This window comes from Nansenia antarctica (assembly GCF_963989245.1).
Source record: "Nansenia antarctica genome assembly, chromosome: 7".
Taxonomy (NCBI): Eukaryota; Metazoa; Chordata; class Actinopteri; order Argentiniformes; family Microstomatidae; genus Nansenia; species Nansenia antarctica.
Window position 1 is genome coordinate 43,279,293 of NC_137677.1, and position 22,312 is coordinate 43,301,604.

The 22,312-nt window shown below is 43.9% G+C and overlaps 1 protein-coding gene across 1 annotated transcript in view; it reads right to left on the reverse strand.

The window, feature by feature from the left end:
* Positions 1 to 19,902, reverse strand: part of ube2e3 (ubiquitin-conjugating enzyme E2E 3) — a 36,676-nt gene extending 16,774 nt beyond the window's left edge. The window contains exons 1-3 of the mRNA XM_080537334.1: positions 19,803 to 19,902; positions 18,347 to 18,556; positions 16,336 to 16,386 (exon numbers count right to left, since the gene is read on the reverse strand). Coding sequence (XP_080393460.1) covers positions 16,336 to 16,386; positions 18,347 to 18,549 — 254 coding nt within the window. The 5' untranslated portion in view covers positions 18,550 to 18,556; positions 19,803 to 19,902. The remainder of the gene's footprint in view (positions 1 to 16,335; positions 16,387 to 18,346; positions 18,557 to 19,802) is intronic.
* Between the last annotated feature and the right edge of the window lie 2,410 nt (positions 19,903 to 22,312).

A 22,312-nucleotide genomic window follows, 5' to 3' on the forward strand; every position in this document is an offset into this window, starting at 1 on the left:
CTCCCATTTGTCTCCTGCTGGCTTAGAGAAGTTAGAATCACCAAACAGGCTACGCCCTGCACTGTCATCCGTCTGACAATCCGAATAAGTCACTAACCATGACACTATATGAATTAGGGTCATCTCAGCTCTCAACGCGTCAAACACAGAACACTTTGTTAGGAATAAACACACAACATGCTGCAATGTGAAGAGGAGCCCGTCGTCAGGAACGATGCCAGATCTGCCCGGAGCGCTCCTGAACACACCCACCACAACACTCCACAGAGTGGACCTCTCACCACACTTGGCTACTCAAGTCTAACAGCATGGTTCAAATGACAGGACAGCAATAACTTCCTCGCCTATTTGTTCCTTTTCGCAAATGACATCCCAGCCACTTGATAAGAGTCAGAATGAGCAACTGGAACTAGAACTTCATTGCTGTCACCTCTTTTTTTTATTACTGCGTGAAAGAGGAAAGGCCTCACACTCTTGTACCAGTCCTACTTGGAGAATGGTCTTCGGACACATGTCGCATGACAGCGAGAGGCTGTCAACAACTGGCGCCAGAGAACCAGCAGCGGACGCACAGAACAGGGAGGCCTACAGGGAGGATGCCGTGAACTCAGAGACGCCCTGCACCAAAATGGAAAAGGACACCTCTCAGGATATAGACTGCCTTTTTGTTGCAGTGTATTTCCATTGCACTCAGATGTGACTGATGTAGCAGACTTGTGCTGAGCAAAATCAACAGTTCTGCCAATATCAATTCCATCAGCATCGTGTCGCTACAAAGCCTATTGTTTACCATTCAGCTCATGTCTTTAATAAAGTCTTTGATATCTGCTCATAGATGTTAGATCTCCCCCCCAGTGTATGACACGAGTTGGTGACTCATCCGTCTGCTTCAATTAGGGTCGGCTATCATCAAGGATCGGATTGATTTCTGTGCTAATACCGATTCTAAGCAGTGCTAAATTTGCAGGCTACATCAACCAAGCAGATCGTCTTTTCGACCAGAGCGAAGACATCTGTGAGAGATTTAAGAAGGAAGAGATACCAACACGGCGGAGGGCTTTACGGATAAATACAACAGTACAACGATTACATGGACAGATGAAGTTGAACAAATAGAAGAAATAAATGAAAATAAAGTTTCCCCCGGCGCCCACTTATCCATATTGGGTAAAATTGGGCAGTCATTCTGTTGACAGAATTCCCCATTCAGCATTACCCCCTTGTGATAATCCACTACAATACGTGTACCTCTGCCCAGAGTCTGATAGCCTGCCTCGGTTTCCCAGCGATATTGATTTACGATGCCGTGCTCTCGTCAGGCCCTTTATTGAGATGCAGCGCTGTACGTCCCGGCCTGTTCCATAAGAATTAATGATACTCACCGCTGACCCGCCGAGTGAGAATTTACAGTCTTGTTGAACAGCTAATGTAATCATCTGCAGAAGCCTGTCTGGCCACAGGACTGATGCCTCCCTGCATTTCAATCATTTATCATGTCATGCGTCTGGTAGCAGAAAGGACTGTGGCTTTCATTGGATTTCTCCCATACATATTTGTTAATCAACGCTCAGTATTTACCTTTGCATGCAGGTGGCGTACGTCATACACACAATGGATCACTGTGAAGCGAGACCTAAAGTTTTGAAAACGAGACAGTAATCTCTTATACACGGTTACATATAAACTGTCGTCATGAACCATTACCGACAGAGGCAGAGTGAGATTAAACGGCTCCCACCCAGATTGACTAAACAAACATTACTGGGAATCACACATCATCAGATAAGGCCCTTCATAGAACACGTTTGGTGAATTATTTCGTCCTCTGTTACAAAAATGACTAGGATTTAGTGCCGTCACAAGTGATCTCTGTAAATGACCTGACAAGCCTAAAATAACAAGATCATCTCTAAATCAGAACGGATGGTACATGACAGGGTCTGTGTTGTATGTATCCGTCTGCTGTGTTTGTACCGTCTTGTTCCCTGCTATTAGAATTGTGTGCCAAGTTTGCCTTTGTGTACGCCAAAGAAAAAGGTCCTGACGGATAATAAAGTATTACATCCAAGCGTCCTTGGGTTTTATGAAAGGTTTAATAAAAAGTTATTATTATTATTATTATTATTATTACATTGTAAGGAGGGATATCATTGAGGGATTAAAAAAAATGACAGTAATTATTCTTCGATGGGATTCATTTCGTTTTGTCGTCTTTTACGGAGCTCCCTGTCGTGTCGTGTGCACACCGATTGGCCCACAATGAGCTGGAGAGGAGCGTTAGTTCCAGAGATGGATAATTAGGAACCGACACCACTGAGACCCAGGGCCGCGGGGGGAAAACACTGAGACACACAGAGCAGTATAAAAAGTTACTGAACTGTAAAGTTCAGAAGAGTGTCTTACTGAAGAAAGGTACGAACTCTTGTCGTGATAGGCTCAGACGAGGGAGGGGTTGGATAGGAGACCTTGTCAGTCATGACTTCACAAGCGTGCCTGTCTGACTGAATATTCCATTCTGTTGATAGGTCAGCCATCAGCCTTGCCTAGGCAGCTGTTGACTGGAGAGTGAAACCGTTATCCTTCAGAAACCTGTTTACATTTCTACACCGGTCTGGAGTCACGCCGCCAGCAACTTCAGCCGCGTCTGTCTACACTCGTTACTTAAAAATCGCACTTTTGGTAACTACAGGTCTGGACGCGCACAAGTCGTGCTGTGCGGTGATCTGACGATCCTACTCAGATAACAGAAGACAAGGCCTGAGGGGCGACCGGTGCAATTAAGAGCTCAGCTACACGCTGACATCCCCGCACTCAAAGCATAGTCAACCGACCTTTTTTGTTATTGTACTTCAGCCAATGTGAAGAATACATGTTTTCATGTTACTGTGCATACAGTATGTTGCTGTGTGGTTAAGGTCAATACATCGATTGTTGTAAGGTCAATCAATAGAACAATAAAGTATTCTTTCCAGCCTCAGCAGTAAACCGCCTCACACACTCCTCCACCGCTCCTTGGCGGGGAAAAGGTCCCTTCCTGTCGGTCGCACATGAGAAGCTGTCACCACCAGAGCGGGCGCTGATGCACCTAGATCTAGGGAACGTTTTGCAGAGAGGACGTGTTGACGTTTAGACGAACCTGGGCCAAAATCGGAGAACGACATTGTAGATGGGACACTGAGAATGCAGAAGAATGTGTTTTTTATTGCTCCACACAGAGGGGCTCAGGTGGTAGACTTGTCTGAGCAAATTTTACAATATCAATTCTAACCCCACCTTGTTGTTAGACAGTGAAGCCAATTGTTTGCGTCTTATATATCTGCTCATAAAAGTGAGTGTTTTCCCCAGTGTATGCCATGAGAGAGCTGGCCTCACCACTCACACTGCTCAGATTTAGTTCACCTTGGTCCTGTTATCAAATATCAAAATACGTGTACGTGATTTTGGGGGGGAATGTTGATAAAGCAACTAAAATTCTCATTTTATAGTACACCCATGATTGTGATCAAAGTTAGGCCTAGGGGTGGGCATCAATGATCGACGATCGATAATTGATCGATAAGGATCTTGGTCGATCACAAAATATTTTAATCGATAATCATTAATAAATTTGACACTAACGTTTTCAGTCATCCTCCTATTTGTGAGTAACTGTTTTTGTACTGCTCCTATGGTGAGTTACTTATTTTCTATATTTTTATTTATAACATAAAATGTGTTTTTAAGTTAAACAATTTAGGCTACTCACTGCCTTGTTTAAGAGGATTGTTATCTGACTGTAGTGTCTAGTTTGAATGTGAATGAATGTGTGCAATAGCAACACAAATAACGTTTTCCCCAAGGAAAACATGCTTGTTATTTCTGCCCTATTATTTTTTTTTTTCGAAAAGAAGCTTATCGATTAATCGATAATTGATCGTTAATTCTTGCGATTATCGAAAAAGAAATGTTGATCGTTTGCCCAGCCCTAGTTAGGCCTATTGTGTATGATTGGCAGAAACAGCAAGGGCTAGGCCAAATTGTTGGTTTACATTTATGGAGCATGCCAACGAAAACTCATCAACATTTGAAAATGTAATGTGTTGATAAACGAAACACAAATCCAATTGCATATGGTACATTGACAAAGGATGTTGAAAACATTAGGAATATTCACCATTAGCTGTTGTATGATTGGTAGAAACAGCCACAGTAACAGTAAACAGTAATTTTAGAGCCATGCCATTTACGACTCAAAAGATAACACCCTGATTCATGAGGAAGATAAGGAAGATCTCACTAGTGATTTTACATGGTTACCCACACATCTGTTCATGTGTTAATAACTATGACATCATTATGACACTGTTTTTACTGTATCACACATCAGAGCTTTCAAGCCTTGATTGAGACGCAGCGCTACACTTTCCAAACTGTTCAATAAAAATGATAGACACCAATGTTCCTCAGAGAGAGAATGTACAGTCTTGTTGAACAGCTAATGTAATCAACTATAGAAGCCTGCCTGCCTGTCTGCACGATTGATGGTTTCCTACATATTTATGTAACATTTCTGCAGCAGAACAGGCTGGCTTTGAATTTGAATCTCCTAATCAAAACATCCCTTGCCTTTGCTGTGGTTTACGTTGGACAAACACACGGGTCACTGTTAGACAAGGCTGCATCTCAAACATATCTGAGGTAGAAGATACATAAACTATCGTCATGAACCATTTGGCCAACACCAGAGGTAAGGCGTTTTTTTGTTATATTGACGTTGCGAAATTTCTCAATATGCACTCTACATTCTAAATGCTTGATTTAGCAAAAGGTACAAACAAGTGAGAGCAATATAGCTAAAACCAAATGGTAGACTACATCAGGGGGAAGAACCCCTTTCAACTGTCCCCGGTTTTTTACTAAAAAACGGACGTAAAAAACGTATCAGTGTGCAAAGGCCTGTAGAGTGAGATTAAACGGCACCGTTCCACAGATAAACTAAACAAACATAACACTGATCACACATACTCAGATATCGCCCTTCATAAAACGGAACGGTGAATAATTTCGTCCTCCAATGCGAAATGACTCCCGTCACAAGCCCACATGATAGATGACCCGACAGCCTAGAACAATATCTTTTAAAGGCAAATGGGACATGACAGGGTCTAAGGAGGGATGTCACAGCAGCTTGTAAAATCAATGTAATTATTCTTCAGCAAACGAGAAAAAAAAACAGTTTCCTAATGTTCTGTGGTGCTGCCTGTACACACAGAGGCCTTCCAAACAGCTAGAAGCCTGATCTGTACTTCCAGAGAGATAATCATTAAAACCAACAAAAACTGAAACTTGAAACATGGGAAGCATTTGAGTGCATCCTTTTTTTCCTTTATCTGATGTTTTTAAGTTTTATTCAAATATCACATACCATTAGACAACACAGTATGTGATATTATATATGGTCTTGTGTGTCTATACAACTGAAACGCTGTCTGATCGAGGGGTTAGCGAAGCACTGGAAATTAAAAGGACCGTCTCGAATAAACCACATCGCATGGCGCTTCGAGGGTTAAATTTAAGCAGAGTGACGTTTGGGTAGCGACTAGCTATGAACAAATGACTCAGTTGCAAAACAACAAATAAACGTATTTAATGTCTATGTGGAAGTCCATCCTCCTCAAGTTCTCGTAGGCTACAGGTTAACCGCTTAACAGCATAGTGCTATTAACACCAGCACATGCCAGAGCAGTGGAGTACATCTTTATGGCTTTTGCACTGGCTAGATGCCGAATGTGTTTCGTTGTCTCTGTACTTGTACTCTGCCAATGACAATTGAATCTGAATCTGACGGAGCAGTGGAGTGGAGTATCTACTGTATAATCCAGGTCTTTCAAACAGAGCCAGCAAGGTGAGCGAGCTACACCTGGTGCTATTCTGAAACACACACTGGGAGGAAGTGGTTTCTGAGGTGGCCGTCTTGCAGAGAGTAGCCTATTGTGTCCAAAGTGTATCAAGAGAATAACGACAGTGGTGTATGGATATCAGTAGACCTCGTAGGCCTAATCCTGTGGCTGTTTTCAAGTCAACAGCGTGACCCCCTAACACCTTGTATCGTAAACCTCAGTGGTGGGGAAAGGAATGTGTCACCTTTCCTAAAACCACAGACCAAACCACGGACCTATATGTACAATTCATGTCAAAACAACAAATACATACACTGGTCTGCAGGCACAAACTTATTTATATACGTTTTAAGTCGGTTTCTATGTGTTATTTTCGCATGCAACCCCACAACCACATGCTATCATGCTAAACAGCCCTGGGTGAGGGTTGGGCAATCATGATTTACTGCTTGTCATACCACGACAATGCTGTACATAGCCTAAACAATCACACCACACCACGGCCATCCATAAACACCAGCACGTACACACGGAGGAGAAAAGGAGCAGTTGTAGAATAACGTGCCGAGAGAGGGCCAAAGAGAGCAAGTGAAAGAGAAGGAGAGAGAGCCAAAGAGAGAGAGCCAAAGAGAGCAAGTGAAAGAGAAGGAGAGAGAGAGAAAGAGAGAGAGAGAAAGAGAGCAAGTGAGAGAGAAGGAGAGAGAGAAAGAGAGCGAGCAAGCGAGAGAAGAGTGAGAGAAAGAAAGAGAGAGAGAAAGAAAGTGTGAGAGAGAGAGAAAGAGAGCGAGCAAGCGAGAGAAGAGTGACAGAAAGAAAGAGAGAGAGAAAGAGAGAGAGAGAGAGAAAGAGAGAGATAAAGAGAGAGAGAGGAGGTGGAACTGAGAGATTAATCATCACAGCGAGTTTACTGCCAAATTACTCAGAGCTGGGCAACAAAGCTGCCCCTGCTAACACACATGACATTTTTACAACACTGCAAACCGATTGTGTGAGACGGTTGGTGGCGACATTATCACATAAAACCATTGTGACAACATTGTGACAACATTGTGACAACAGCTACAAGGTCAAGATTTAGTTCAATGTGAATCACCTCAATGTAAAAGTTAGTAGGGGTTCTCTCTAATCACTGTCACTGCTACGACGCTCTAACACGTGTTGCCCAGGGCTCTACCAAGACTGGTAATTGCGGATAACGATGAGACAGACACAAAGAGGATTCTTCATCATCTTCATCCTCCTTCCTGATAGAGAGGCCACTTCCAAACTGTTTAGAAGCCTAGCATGGATGTTTACAAAAATAAAATGATAGTGGTTTGTTTAAAATGAAAACCTCTCTTTCAAGAGAGACTGCAAGCAGCCCATACTGTACTTATACACCACTCAGTCTCCAGCGCTCATATTCAAGATGAATACGTAACAACTCCTCTTCTTCTGCTGTACTTCACAACAAGAAACACTCCAACAATACACAAGGCGTGACATTAATGTTTCTAACAATGTCAAATTTAATGACAGTGGGCCTAATGTTATAACGGACTGAAAGAAATGGTTGAAATTCCCATCGACTTGTCTTCGTAGTGACTCATACCTGACCATATTCCATAAACAAAACAAATGAGCAGAAGAAAAAAAAGGAGAAAGACCAAGGAGAAAGAACGATCTGGGTTGTTCTGACAGACATCCGGCCTTTTCTGACTCATAACATATTAGGAAGGATGATGTCTTGAGTCATGCTGTCCAAACAGAACACGGCAAACAAGACATAGACATATTGGCGCAGATGGTGAGGTGGGGGTGGGGGGGATGAGGGAGAGGGGAGGGGTGGGGGGTGGGTGGGGGAGCGGTGACAGTGTGGGTGAGGGAGGGAGGTAAGGCTTGTGTTGGGGGTGAGGGAGAGGAAGCTGAGGCTGTGATTGAGGGTGAAGGGGGTGAGGGTTGGAGATGTTAACACCCGTTGAACATCAAATTAGTGTCAAAGAAGAACTACAGTAAGAGCAAAACAAAATCTGTCATAACGGACCAAATACCAGCCATAAAAAAAAGACACACCAAAGACTATCGACAGGTTTAGATTGATGAGACAGACGCTTTCTCCCCTTTCCTACTGGCTAGCTTGTAACGATGTGATATAGCTTCAGCCAGCTCAGCACAGCTCAGCACAGGGAGGGGAGGGAGGGAGGGAGGGATGGATGGACTGAGATGGTAATGTAGGGAACATGATGTGGAGGATGTGGAGCGCAGCTCCTTGACAGCCCTCCTCCACGCCAACAAGCAGGAGTCTTTTGTCTGCTTTTAAAAGCGGCGAGGTAGTTAAAACCGTTGACCACAACTGGGCCGACGTGTTGTGGAAGCTGCTCCGGCTTTTGTCCGGACATTAGGAGAGAGAAGGCCCAGCTGGCCTCAGGGTCTGGGTGGCATTGTTCAGCATGGAGTCGACCAGCCTCCCTCTAGGACCCTCGGCTGCTATTGTCTATTGTCGCCGTCCGACATCGGCCCGTCACCGCTGCGGCTGTGACAGTGGGTGTCGCGGCGCTCAGCGAGAGTGTTACGCTAATCTGACTTGCCAGAGACTTACAGCCGCAGCAGTGGAAGACATTTGTGTGGTTTAGTCCACGGGCTACATTTTCATTCCACTAAATAGCAACCGGCAGTGACAACGAAACAATAGGTAAACATTGTAAATAGACTGGACGTGCGACTCCTAAAAACAGCAGGTAAGCATTCTAAATACACTGGACGTGACACTAAAACGACCCTAGCGCCGGCCATGCCACGGACCAGCTCTAACACTTTCCTGCAACAGCGCGAGCAGCACTGAAATATAGTCAAGTACAGTAGTCAAGTAGTCTAAAGTGTGGGAGCATGCGAGCTTACAGCAGAGGGGTAGGAGTGAGACACGCTTTGCTCAAGCGCCGGCGCAAAAACACGACGTTAGAGATTTTTTCATGTTATTATGAGAGGTATGCAAATAGGTTTAAGAATGAATGGGAAACACTGTAGAGTGGACGTGCCGGTCCTAAAAACAGCAGGTAAACATTCTAAACAGACTGGATGTGCCACTCAGGAAAAGAAGGGGGGCTCAACAGGTTGCAATTGAACAGCTAGGGAAGGGACTTTCGCATCAAATATCAATGAAACATCATGTAAATATGTTACAGTGTATACATAACGTAAAATGTATGTATACGTTATCTCAAACCTGTAAAATTCCAAACTCTTTGAATTCATTGGGGTGTCAAGACTTTTGGGGAATTTGAAGTGTTTGGATATCAACATACTGTATGGTTAGGTGTTAGAAATGGAAGAAAACTGCCACCAAAATCTAAAGAGAGCATGGTGACGGGACAGGGTGTTTATCACAGGCCGTGTGTGTGAGGGCGCGTTCGTGCATGCACGTGTGTGTGTGTGTGTGTGTGTGTTATCTGAGGACTAGGCCAAACGGTCATGCCATGACAAGGCTTGTGTGTGTGTGTGTGTGTGTGTGTGTGTGTGTGTGTGTGTGTGTGTGTGTGTGTGTGTGTGTGTGTGTATCAGGTTTGAGTGACGCCTCACAGAGCAGAGGGGTGCAGGGGAGGGAGGGAAAGAGGGAGAGGGAAAAGGGAAAGAGAGAAGGAGAGGAGGTGGGAGGGAAAGGGGGAGGGGGAGGGGGGGGGGGTGAGAAGGGGGACCAATAACAGCAAGCCGTCTTTTCTCCTGAGACCCTGGATACAGGACATGGGTCTATGGGCTAGTCTACTTGCAAATGACCTCTAACTCCAGGGACAAGCACGATACAAATAAAACATCATTATCTACAGTACATTTACCGTATCACGGGGAGATGCGGCTGAGGCTGTGTATCTGAGGCATATCTGGGTTCTTTGCAGCGGTCGGACAAACTATGTGTGTAATGTCAGCCTGTCGTTTCAAATCAATCCAGTATAGTCCAGAATAAATGAATACCACATGTCTGTGTCATTTGTACACGTTATCTTCATCACTGAGCCTCATAGGACTAAATTAGGTCTTTGGTTAAAAAAGGTGCAATGGGTGACATTCAAGCTTTCTAAAAGATTGTTTTCTTCTGGTTGTTATGACTATGTTGAATCAGTAGCGATCAGGGGGAATGAGAATCCCTTGAAATGAATATTTCATTCACCAACTCTGTTTGGGTCCCTGAGGGTTTGGGTGCGATACCGTGTTTGTACACCAACATGTTTTTACTGGCCCGAGGTGTTCTAGGGGAGTGGGAGGACTCACCGGCGTTCGCCTTTTTTGTCTCTGTTGGCTGACTTTTTCGAATGGCGTCCGCCGTCCGCATGCAGAAACACAACAGTGTGGACAGTGTGGCGGCTTAGGGAGGATGTTGTTGTTTGGACCTCTGAACTCATATTTCAACCGTGTGGCCAGAGGTGCCGGACATTCAACAGATTCCCGCCACGCTAGTTTCTCCTTTTAAGAGACGTCCGGTGACTTCCTCCTCTCATGAGGAAAGATATGTCTCAAGAAGCAGCGGCCTCGGGTTTGAGGTGCAGTTCAGACTCCATATCCACTATTCATTTACCACTTAATAAAGCTGTAACCTAATTCTTCCTTGAGTCGACTTGACACTATTGTGTTAACGGTACTGCCAAAAGGTTTCAGCAAAATGTCTCTCTGGTGATAAAGTCTCCTTGCATCTGTCTTATCTGTTGGTTCAGTATTGAGTTTTCTTCACATCGAAGACAATAACATAGGATCCATGTACATCGCCAGCTGTGTGTATTAGTATTGAAGTGGTATAAAATGATACAATGATACAGAGTGATACAAAATCAAAACAGAAGTGCATGAAATATGCCCCCTGCTACATTCTTGCCAAACATGTAGGAAGGTTGTATGAAGTGAGTTGGATAGAACCAGGCCCCGGCCTTTACACTCACCCTTCAGTCACGCAGGGTGGTAGACTACACAGCTGAACCGCCCACAGTCAGTAACCGTGGCGATACTATGATTACCAACTCTGACGAGGGCATCAAATATGAATGATATCACAGCTGGGGGGGGAGGGGGCATCCTGTTTAAACACTTGCTTGAAGGATCTTAGCCTTTCAATTCACAGGTCACCGATTGCATCCCATGTCCTCCTATTCCACAATACGCACAGCTTCATCTAGGTTTTTATGTTAACTGGAACGCTCTTCTGTCTGTACGCATTGAGGGTGCAGAGTGTCTTACCTGGCTATGCTCCATCCTAAAGACTAAAGACGTCCTGGAAATAACTTCCAATCTCCAAATAGACAACTTTTCCGAAAAAGAAAAGTGGTTCTGTGCTGTGATTCATTTACATATCCGCTTGGAATTTCAAAAGGCGTTCCGGAGGAATTGAACTGATACTAGAGTCATGAATAATACTCAGCATATGAAGGAGAACGGCACCTTTTATGATGTCGAAAAATGTAGTTAATACAGTCCACTTAATCAATCGCTGTATACCTCTAAGATATGAGATAGAATGTGAGCATAATAAACCAGGTAAAATACTCTTCTTTTAATAATTGAACTCCATTGTTCTTAACTAACATCCCTCTGGAAACCAAACAACGTATCGAATGAGGATTCATTTCCAAACACGGTTCCCTAACCAGACGTGAGCCGGGAACGTGTGAAATCTAGCCTGCCGTGCGGAATTCGAAAATCAATACGCAACACAAAGCAGTCAGGAGAATTGCTCTGTGGTAGAAATTAATTTACAGTCAAGCATTTTAACCATAAAATGTTATTTTAATCTAAACTACGTAGTGTCCATAAATCTCTTCAAGTGCTGTTGATCATTTCCGAAGCAGGTATCTTAATTGTAATGAATTCTAGTGCGCACAGCTTGTAGCCTACACCTCCATCATCGACACATCTTTATCTTCTAATTAGTGATTGTAAGCCTATACAACAACCCATCACACACCACAGTCATCAAACTACCACGGTGGCACTCACTGATCTATCCCCTTCCCAGAAAGATGGATCTGACAATGATGCATAATCAGGTGATGTGCTCCGACATGCTCTCTCCCTACAGATGGGTTACGCTGGAAATGATGTGCACTCTGAAATAACACTGACTGTCAAACACGGATTCAAACAACAGAGCTCGCTCACACACGAACGAACGCACGCACGGCACACGCACACACACACACACAAACACACAGTAAGACCCAGTCAGACATAAGAGGAACTGGATATCGAGTTCCAAACTGTAGCGTAGACCATGCAGTTCACATGATGCCGTTGATCAGACATGGTAAATGGTAAACAGACTGACTTTTGAGCGCTTTATTCGAAATCGCTTTACAACGGTCTCTCATTCATTCACACACACGTTCACACACACATTCACACACCGATGGCGGCAAGCCTACCATGCAAGGCGGCGGCCCCGCTCATTGAGAGCAATTTGGGGGTTCAGTGTCTTGCCCGAGGACACATCGACATGTGGCCAGCCGGGGTTCGAACCGCTGACCTTGCGAAAATGTTTACGCCGGCTCTACATCCTGAGCCACAGTCCACCCAGACGACTTCCAGGACATGTTTAACGGTGTACATTCAGTGTATACCGGCAGGCTAATATAGGATAAACGGTCCAAGCGGGAATCGTACCAACTAGGCTATCTAAATGTGGGGTATCGCCAAGCTCTACAGCACTTAGCCACACAAGACCACCGTTGGGACAACTGCTTTCAAGTACATCTATCTTATGCTGTTTCGATGCATCACTGAATCATTTAGCTACCTTTGTGTTCTCTGCTGCACTCAAGGTGCAACATCTACATGGATCTTAAAACTACAGCAGCCTTTGAAGGTGAAGGTGTGTGTTTATTTGTAAGCGAAGGAGCACGGAGGTGTTTTATCAATGACAGTGTTTCTCAGTGGGGTGGTGTGTGTGTCTGCATCAGTGTCTACATTAACATCTACTGACGCATGCAACATAACATCAGGAAATAAACCGTCAGAGAGCATTTAAGTAGGACAGCTCACATCACAGGTTGTATGCATTTGTTTATCTACAGTATTTGAAAACCATCTTTATTTCTCCAGGTTAGTCTCATTGAGATAAACATCTATTTTTCAAGAGAGACCTGGTGAGTCAATGTTTGCTTAGGCAGTCCGGTAAGTACAAACACTGCAAACACTGTAATAGCATTTTAGTTATGGGTTTATCATTAGAACACCATCCCTAATTCATTTGTGTTATAGCACAGATGTAGGCTAACGTTTAGACAAAGCCATTGTCCTTCATTGAGTCTGTAACTCTCAGCATAGAATTGCAGAAGAACTGTGATTACTTGGACTAGTGTAGTCTGTGTGTGTGTGTGTGTGTGTGTGTGTGTGTGTGTGTGCGTGTGTGCGTGTGTGTGTGTGTGTGTGTGTGTGTGTGTGTGAGTATGTAGCCGTGTTTGTGACCGTGTAAGCTCAGAGTGACCGTGTAAGCTCAGAGAGTACACGGGCCTGAGGGGACAGAGAAAGGCAGCGTGTTGGACAGAGCAGCGACACCAGTAGACCACACACACCGAACCAGAAGGAAGTCCGTCCACGCTCCTCCAAGGAGCTCCATCGGTTCCGTCGTGCCCGTCCAAATGGAATGGACTGCACTAAGCGCTTTACAACAGCCTTTCATTCACCCATTCACACACCAATGGCAGCAAGCTACCATGCAAGGTGCCAGCCCGCTCACTGGGAATCATTTTGGGGTTCAGTGTCTTGCCCAGGAAGGACACTTCGACATGTGGCCAGCCGGGGCTCGAACCACCGATCTGCCAACCTTGCGATCATCACTCTATCTCCTGCGCCACAGCCGCCCCCAGTGCAGTTAAAACCCTAACACGGTGTACGGCGCCTCTGAACATACTGGACGTATAAGGGGCCTGCCAGGCCGCTGAGATATGGTGCATAATCACCCCCTAGGATCGATGTCCCAGCCTCAGGTAAAATAAGACTCACAAAAAGAGACACTCTGAATGAAAGAGACATGTGAGTCAATGTTAGAGAGAGCAGGGGGGGGGGGGCTGCCTAGCATTATGGGATGGCACCGCGGGGTGAGCCGCTGAGCGCCGCTGAGCGCCGCGGCGGCGGTGTTGATCAGACCGTGAAATCGGCGGCATTGTCCGACGCCGTTATCAACGTCTCAACAGGGGATGGATTCTGTCTTCACAAGGCAGACGTGGTGGAGTGCCTCTGCTCACCAGAACCACCGCACAGCAGCGGTAGCGAGCGTTCACACACACACACACACACACACACACGTACACGTACGCACACACACACACGCACGCACGCACACACCGATCTGAATAAAGCACATACACATATTATATATTCACATATTATATATTCACAGACACTAACATGTACACACACACACTCACAGACTTATAAACACGGGATCACACACATCCATCTGAATACTGAATCACATATACTGTATTTACACACACGTGCACACACACACTCACACTCACACACACACACACACACATACACACACTGATGATCTGCATACTAGAGCAGTCAGTCTACCCCCCTCCTGCAGCCCCTAGCCCCCAGCACACCTGATTCAGCTGAACAGGCTCGTGATGAGCGGCTTATTAGAAGAATCCGGCGTGCAAGGTAAGGTTCGGAGCGGAAAAAAATCCTGCACAATGGTAGCTCTCCAAGAGGCAGAGGTGGGGGACTCGAGTCACATGACTTGACCACTATCTATTAGGCTAACTGATTTAAATGTAGAAACTGGGGTAGATCATCAGAATCATATCAATCATTCATATGAATTGACTTGTGACTTGCTTGACCTGAGCAATAACTTGACTTGACTTGCCTGACTTATAGCAGGGACTCGACTTGACTTGCTTGATTTTCACCTCAGTAACTTGGGACTTGCTTGAGACTTGAAGATTAAGACTTGAGACTTGCTTGTGACTTGCACATGTGTGACTTACTCCCACCTCTGCCAAGAGGAGAGGTTAAACACACCGGCTCTCTTTCCATCTAAATGAGTCTAACCTAGATACATAAATGTAAAAGGCCAACAACAAAAACAGGGGGAAAAAAAAGGACAGAGGTTGCAACAGACACGGAAAAAAAACGCAACATCAGCATTTAGACAGCCGAGTGTTTCGCAGGTGACCCAAGGCGTTGCCGACTCTTCAGCGGGCGAGACGGACCGCTCGCTGCTCAGCCGTAACGTCAAAACCCCCAACATACTACATCCTCTAGACAAACAGCTTCCATGCTTAACAAACAAAAAAAAAAAACTCAACACTAAATTGGAACAAATATTTGTGTTGTGGGCTGAGAGGCTTCAGAAACCACGAGACGCGGAGGGGAGAGAGGAGTTCCTGTTGGATGTGGGTGGAACCAGAAGCCAATGTGAATTTGCTCTACGAGGCGTTGCGTAGCCTTGTTAGAGACTCTGTGGGTACTGGGAGTTTAGGTTAGGGGAAAGGGGGGGGGGGGTACTGGAAGCTGCCCAACGGAGGGATAAGAATGCTACAAGCCCCTCTTAAGCCCTGGGTCTTGGAAAACCAAATAAAGACCAGATGTCACCAGAGTTTGGTGACTGACTACATCCTGGAGCGGGCCGAAGTGTGAAACCACATTGAAGGAGGACCCAAATTATTTGGTTTCGAAAAAAAAGAAAATGTCTCTAGCAGAAAACATTTTACATTAAGATGTTTGGTCCAAAAATGAAAAATAAAAAACCACACATCTTGTGCACAGCAGTGGTTTGATTAAGAGTAGGTTTTCTACACCACATCAAGAAAAACTTCACAGACAATCCAGCCACTAAGTAAGAGTACTGAAACAGAACAGAATGTTTACCCAATGTTCCTCATTCATATCGATATATTGAATATCAAATCTTACTGCGTAACTACCTACGCTTTCACTTCAGAAACCTGAAGAATCTAGAGATCTAATACATGCATCCTTGTTTCAGAGGCCTTCATCTTTCCCCAAGTTTCATCAGGATAAAGAGATTCGGAAAATTCCCCCAGCTTCCATCCAAAATCTAACATCATAGGTTTGTTAATTAAACATTATTGCACTCTATCTGAAAAGCCCCATATGTTTGCATAGAGACATCTATGTCAAGCCATTATAACAGATGGAATCTAACTACACAGAGTTCACCATGAAGAGGGAATCAAAGACACATGCATAAATGCAACATCTGTTGCATTATTAAAGCCTTTACACTACAAAGACTATACGCAAACATCAGTTCATCACTACATCAAAAACACTGCTGGCTTTTCCCCCTTAAACCTTTGCCCTTCTGCAATGAAGACACATGGGGGAACACCCATTGACACCCTATTACTTGCTATTACTAAGCCATATTCTTCTGTAACACACAACACATAACTAAGCAACAGAGGGGTTGAAAATGATATATATTTTTTTTTAAAGGGGAGCAGGGAGAGATGTACTGCCTTACCTGCAGTTAGGTGGTGGATCCAGGGTGATCTCGGCAAGCTCCTTCTGGATTCTGTGGGGGAGAGATGAGTTGGGGAGTTAAGGGCTGTGAGACTCAAGACACTGTGGGGGGGGGGGGGTTAACAGCGCCCTCTAGCTGTAGAGCTCTGTAACTGGTTGGCTGGTTCTCCCTTCAGCACAGCAACATGGCTGCTCTGTCTTTGTTCTCCCGGGCAGAACCCCGAATCCCACAACAGCAAAACTTTACAGCTCTGCTCACCGGCAGTCCTTTCACCGTAAGGCGCCATTCTCCACCCCGGCGCAAAGCCGACCCCCCCGGGCTTTCATCCGCCCCCTCAGCCCACCGTTCCTCTCACTTTTAGCACCAAAGATTTTCTTTTAAAGCTTATATGCAAATGAGTGAGAGAGGGAGGGGGAAGGGGGGAGGACCTCTGGTGTATTTGACAAGGGCTTTAAAAGCAGAGCACAGATCCTGTAACTGAAGCATTATCAACAGTGCGTAGGAAAGACAGGGTCATTTTGACATTTGCTATTCAATACATTTTGATTCTTAGAATCCAGCCATGTTTTCGGCATTAGGGACACATTTTAAACAACAACAGCTGTAAACCGTGTTGGTACCTCAGATGAGAACTTCAGATCAGACTGCATCTGAACATCTCAATATTGACCATTGTCATCTCACCAAACACAAAATGACTTATTTGGGAGAATAGAACATTTTTGTCATCACCATGTTCCATTTTTCCTCATTCCCTTTCCACCAAGTTCAACTTTGCTTTATTTGCTGTAGATCAATAGCAAATACATCTCAACAGCCAGACACACGTGATGGCATGAACTGAGAAAAAGAAACTCATTTGACAATTCCTAAACCCCCACAAGGGCATACCTACACGTGAGTAGGCCTGAATTCAAACACATTTTTCATATAGAACATGAATGAAATGACCTGTTCCCTTCCTCAATTAACATGAAATCAAACACATTTCTAATCAAATAATAGGCTTATCAGCTTCCAATAAAGCGATAGCATATTAAACTGTAGGTGTTAGTGAGGTTATGGGAAAGGACTGTATAAGGTGAATACAAAAGTACATGTAACTTAACCATACACATTATGCTACTTAACAGTACACTTTGCCGTACAATCTGAATTATAACACCAACTTAAGACAGTACTCGAATAACAATCTCTGCAGCGTGAACTGCGCCAAACGAGCTTCATTGAAGAGCACGCAATAGCGGCGCCCATAGAAAGCACATGGCCAATCTAATCGCTAGTGCTAATATAGAGTGCAGAAAACGGCAGTATCCAAATCAACACAGCAAATATGTACAACCTAAATACTGGGTGAAACATTGTACTTACAGTAATTCAGTGACGCACATTGACACTGTAATGCTGCACAACGATGCTAAATGATTGGAGTTGAAACTTGTGGTAACTTTCAACTTATTCTCCGTTCTGAATCAATGCGGCCCAGAATGCACTGCGCACTTAAGGTGGCAGGTGATATTACGCACAGCTTAGCTCAAGGTGGAAATGATAACCAAATATAATAATCATGAACTTAGAATATTGGAACCTTTCTAACAGTAGGCTAGTTGATGAAAACTTGGCTGTAGTTTTACAATGAAACTTTCGTAAATGTTTTCGGCCTACAAGGCCTCATCTTAAATAATGTCCCACTGCCTATGAGTCATGACATACTGGGTTGGAACCAGATGTAAAGACCTGTTACATCACCATTACAGGAAATGTGCTAATGATGAATAAAGCATAAGCCAATCAAATATGCTTGGTTTGAAGTGTGACCTATTTGATCAAGTCTAATCTTAAAGTCTAATCATGAAGGCCTAATCTTACTCAACAAAAAGGAATAACTGTTAAAAGATGCCTCTGGCTATGACAAATGACCATAACAGGCTAATATAATATATTATAACTATTATTGTATTGCTCTGTTTTCACAAATCTCCACAAAGGTAAGTGAGGGAGGTGGAATTACCTTTTAGCACTAGTGGACAACTTAGCAGTAGTCTTGCTGGATAATTTGGTGGGTTTCTTTTGTGGCGGAGGAGGTGAGGTGGCTGGTTTTCTCTCCTCCGGCTCTTCGGGCTCTGGTACCGGCGGGTCCCTCTGGTCCGCATCAGAACTCCCGCTGCTGGTGCTCGGACTCTCGTCATCGGACCGTTGCCTTTCATTTGACATCTTTCCCCTGGGAACAAATGGGTAGAACACTTATGGAGTTAGTTGACCACACGAATACGTCCTAACTTTCGGATGCACACAGGTATCAGATAGACAGCAGTCCATCACTGGCTTGGCTACTCCTCCTAGTCCTCCAGATGTTGACATCTGCAATGATTGATCTCCAGAGCTGTTGCACATCTGTGTGGGCTGGATCCTCAACTTTCAATGGAAGTAGGCTATAGTTAATGACCCTTTGTAAAGGGGTTTGGTCTGTGGTTTGTACTGTGTGGACCCCTCATTTCTATGAATCGGTGTCATGCAAGCCTATCTATTCAATGTCTGGATGCGAACACCGATATTCATTGTTAAACGCGAGATAACGGTTGAAACTAACGATCCTATTTTAAACCATTTTGAAGGGCAAACGATGTTCACATCTCCGAATACTGATGATGACACGCAAATATCAGGCTAGATGGTGAGATAAGGGCACCAAATCATTCCATTAGGGTCGACTCAAATGGGCTTAGAAATAATCCCTTCATTTAAACATAACAGGCGTGCAAATGTTGTCACATTGTCGCAGTTTCATGTGTATCCTTGTCAGTAATGAAGTACTGTACGGGGGTACAGTGGCACAGCAAAGCACTCACACACAACCTTGTGCCTTAAATACCTACATTTAGGTGACTTTTCCGAAGGCTGTGTTAGATGTTAGATGTCAAAAGCCACAGCTATAATAGTGAGAAAATAACACAGTAACACACGGCTATGGGGGGCATCAGATGCACAACACTGGGCTGGGAGAATGAATTAAAGGGGCTGCAAGCAAGGAAAGCAGAATTGCACCTATCTATTCGCAGCGAGAGGGGGGTTCGCAATCGCAAGCGAGCGTAATAAAAAAACATTTCATGTTTCCCCTCTCACTTTGGAAGACAAGAGAATCCTTTTTTTTAAACCGACGAATTCAAAGAGCACAGTGCATAACATAAAGTCATACGTCGCATTTGAAGGCATTAGTGAACATAGAGTATAGCCCACCCCCGATCTTGAAATGAAACCCTTTGTAGAAGAAGCGAGGAGGTTTGTTATGGTAGATATCAGCATGGTGAACACACCAACTGATGCGTGAAGTCAGCTTTTCACTGAGCCCCCCAGCCCCCCGCCCCCCACCCCCCCCTTGACGAACACAGCTCTGAAAAACACCAAGAAAGGACGACATTTACCCCCCTGGCCTGGACTCGATCTATCCCTCAAAGCTTCTTCGTTACCTTAAGCGTGGTCTGGTCCTGATTCGGGGTGGTTAGTAGTGTGTAGTGTGGAAAGATCCAGTGGAAACGGGGGCCGGGGATTGAGACGACGGTCTCCGGGTCCAGGGCTGTGAACATTGGAGGATCGGAAGGAGAGAGAGAGGAGGCAGGGTGCAGTGGCGGGCTGGGGGTCGACAGGGGGCGCTGGGGGGCGGATGGAGAGACTTCAGGGGTCTTTGAGTTCCAGGGGGACTCATATCACTTTCAAAACGATGATCATGAAGCACGATTATCCACCAGGAGCTGGCTGTCACTACAGAGTGATCTTTATCTTTCATTGTGATGTTTTTTGGCTGTATTTTTTAAGAGACTGGTTGTCACCTGAGGTTCCACCGAGATTTGAACTCGGATATGATAGTCCTTAAAAGTGAAGGACCGCGTGTGGAATTATTATTGTTAATTAAGGAGAACTTGGGGTGTTGATTGGGGTTTCAATTCTGCGAGGGGGAATATACACAGGTTTGTTTGAACCCAGTTTTGTTGTTTGGTTGGCTTGTCTTGTCATGAGGAGGTTTGACATGATCATTGCCTTGAACATTACATATTACATATACATTGGATAATACAGTTGCTCTGTGGGAGAAATGGATCATTGTTATTGTGTTGAGATACATTGTGCAAAAAGCCTCTCGCTCTATCTATGAGATGTAGCCCAACCTTTGTTTTTCGTTCATTTTTAAATGGAACACATTTATATAAACTTGTAGTATAGAAATGACATTGTAATCTAACTAATCCATGTTCATTGTTGCTTTGTTGTTAGTTATGTTATTGTTAATTGTGTTTGTAGTAGGCTATTATAGGCGACATTTGAAATATATCAGCTACAACAACCACTTGAGAATGTCATATTGTTGATGACCCCCCAGGTTATACAATTTGGAAAAACTACTTGTTTACTCTCGTGTTTACTCTCATGTTTATATTATAGCGGTTTCACATGCAAGGACTTTTTTTTTTTTGTACATGAATTCCGGAGGCGTAGCCTATTGAAAGGGATTACCGGTATGTTTCAAGTGACTGGTAGTGGATCAGGGATATTAGTTCAGCTGCAGCTCGTGTGGGGGGGTTTTCACCCCCATCTTACTTTATTTATGATTCCATTGACCTTAAGCTACGTTATAATTGTACAGAATGAGCAATGGAGTGACTGAAATGCAACTATCCAGGCTTCGGGATGGCGGTAGGTAGTTTTGATTGATTGATTGAAAACTTTATTAGAAGATTTGCAGAAGTAGGTACATGACAGTACATATTACATACAAGGTCAACTAACAGGATAAAAACCCAAGAAAGCCACTGGCTTATTTCAATTGGGGTCCTTGATTTAGTTGATTAGTGATCCGTTCATGGGGAGTTGACTCACAGAAGGAGAACGTGAGCTTAGAATGATAAGGTTCTATCTCCGTTTAGGGTAGTTCAGAGATATTGAGCGTCAAAGTTTTTACATTCCATTATGTTTTGTGAGATGGAACCTTTGTATTTTATGAATTACTAACTCAAAAATGTCAACATTTTAAAAAAATAACACCACACAGGCATTAATAAACACCTAATGGATCAGATTATGTAAAAAAAAAACTCAATTTTGACCAAAAATGGAGATAGAACCTTATAAAATAATTCTAACGTCACGAGTTGACTCACAGAAGGAGAAAGCAGTCGCTCCGAAGCTGACCTTCGATATTTTAGATGAGTGCCAAATAATGCGCCCACGTGTTCTGTGTGACAGCAGATCATCGCTGGGTGCTGAATAGACTCCTGCTCAAAGGAGCAATTCAACAATAGCAGGAGATACCCGTTTCTTTGGTCGCATTGGCATGTGAATATCTCTGCACATTTCAGGAATGCCAATACAGTTTGAACTAAACAGGAGGTTATGGGTGTGAAGATGGAGATGAATAGGCCTACATTAATAAGAAATCAGTCATAGTGACAGGTAGGATTGTGCCACTCACTCACTCAAAAGAAAATATGTTTATTAGCAAACTGGTAAGATGCTGTGCAAATCATACACTGAACATTAGCTTTTGTTGAAAAGATTATAAATAGGAATTTAGCTTAATAACTGATGGTATAAAATCAATCATTGCACTTAGAAATGTGGCATTATGGTTCATAATTCAATGAATCGAATGCTCTGTTGTGTTCTGTCATTTTGAATTAGACCTGCGTGTGTCTATAGTAGCCCAAAAGTAAGTGAAAGTTCAAGACATCGTATATACTAAATTCTCACTATGGGGGGTATATTAGAAAAAGTGCATTATATAGGCCTGTATTGTAGGCCTAATTACATTGTAAGTACTCAAACAAAGTAAGTAGCTCCATCTACTGTATCAGATAAATATGAACCAAATCTTATCTTCTTTCATAATTCTCCTCAGCCCATAACAACTTCCATTGACCACTCATGGATTTGTGTGGCTAACTCCTTTGGGACAACAACCAAGTACAGAACATGTTCTTTATGG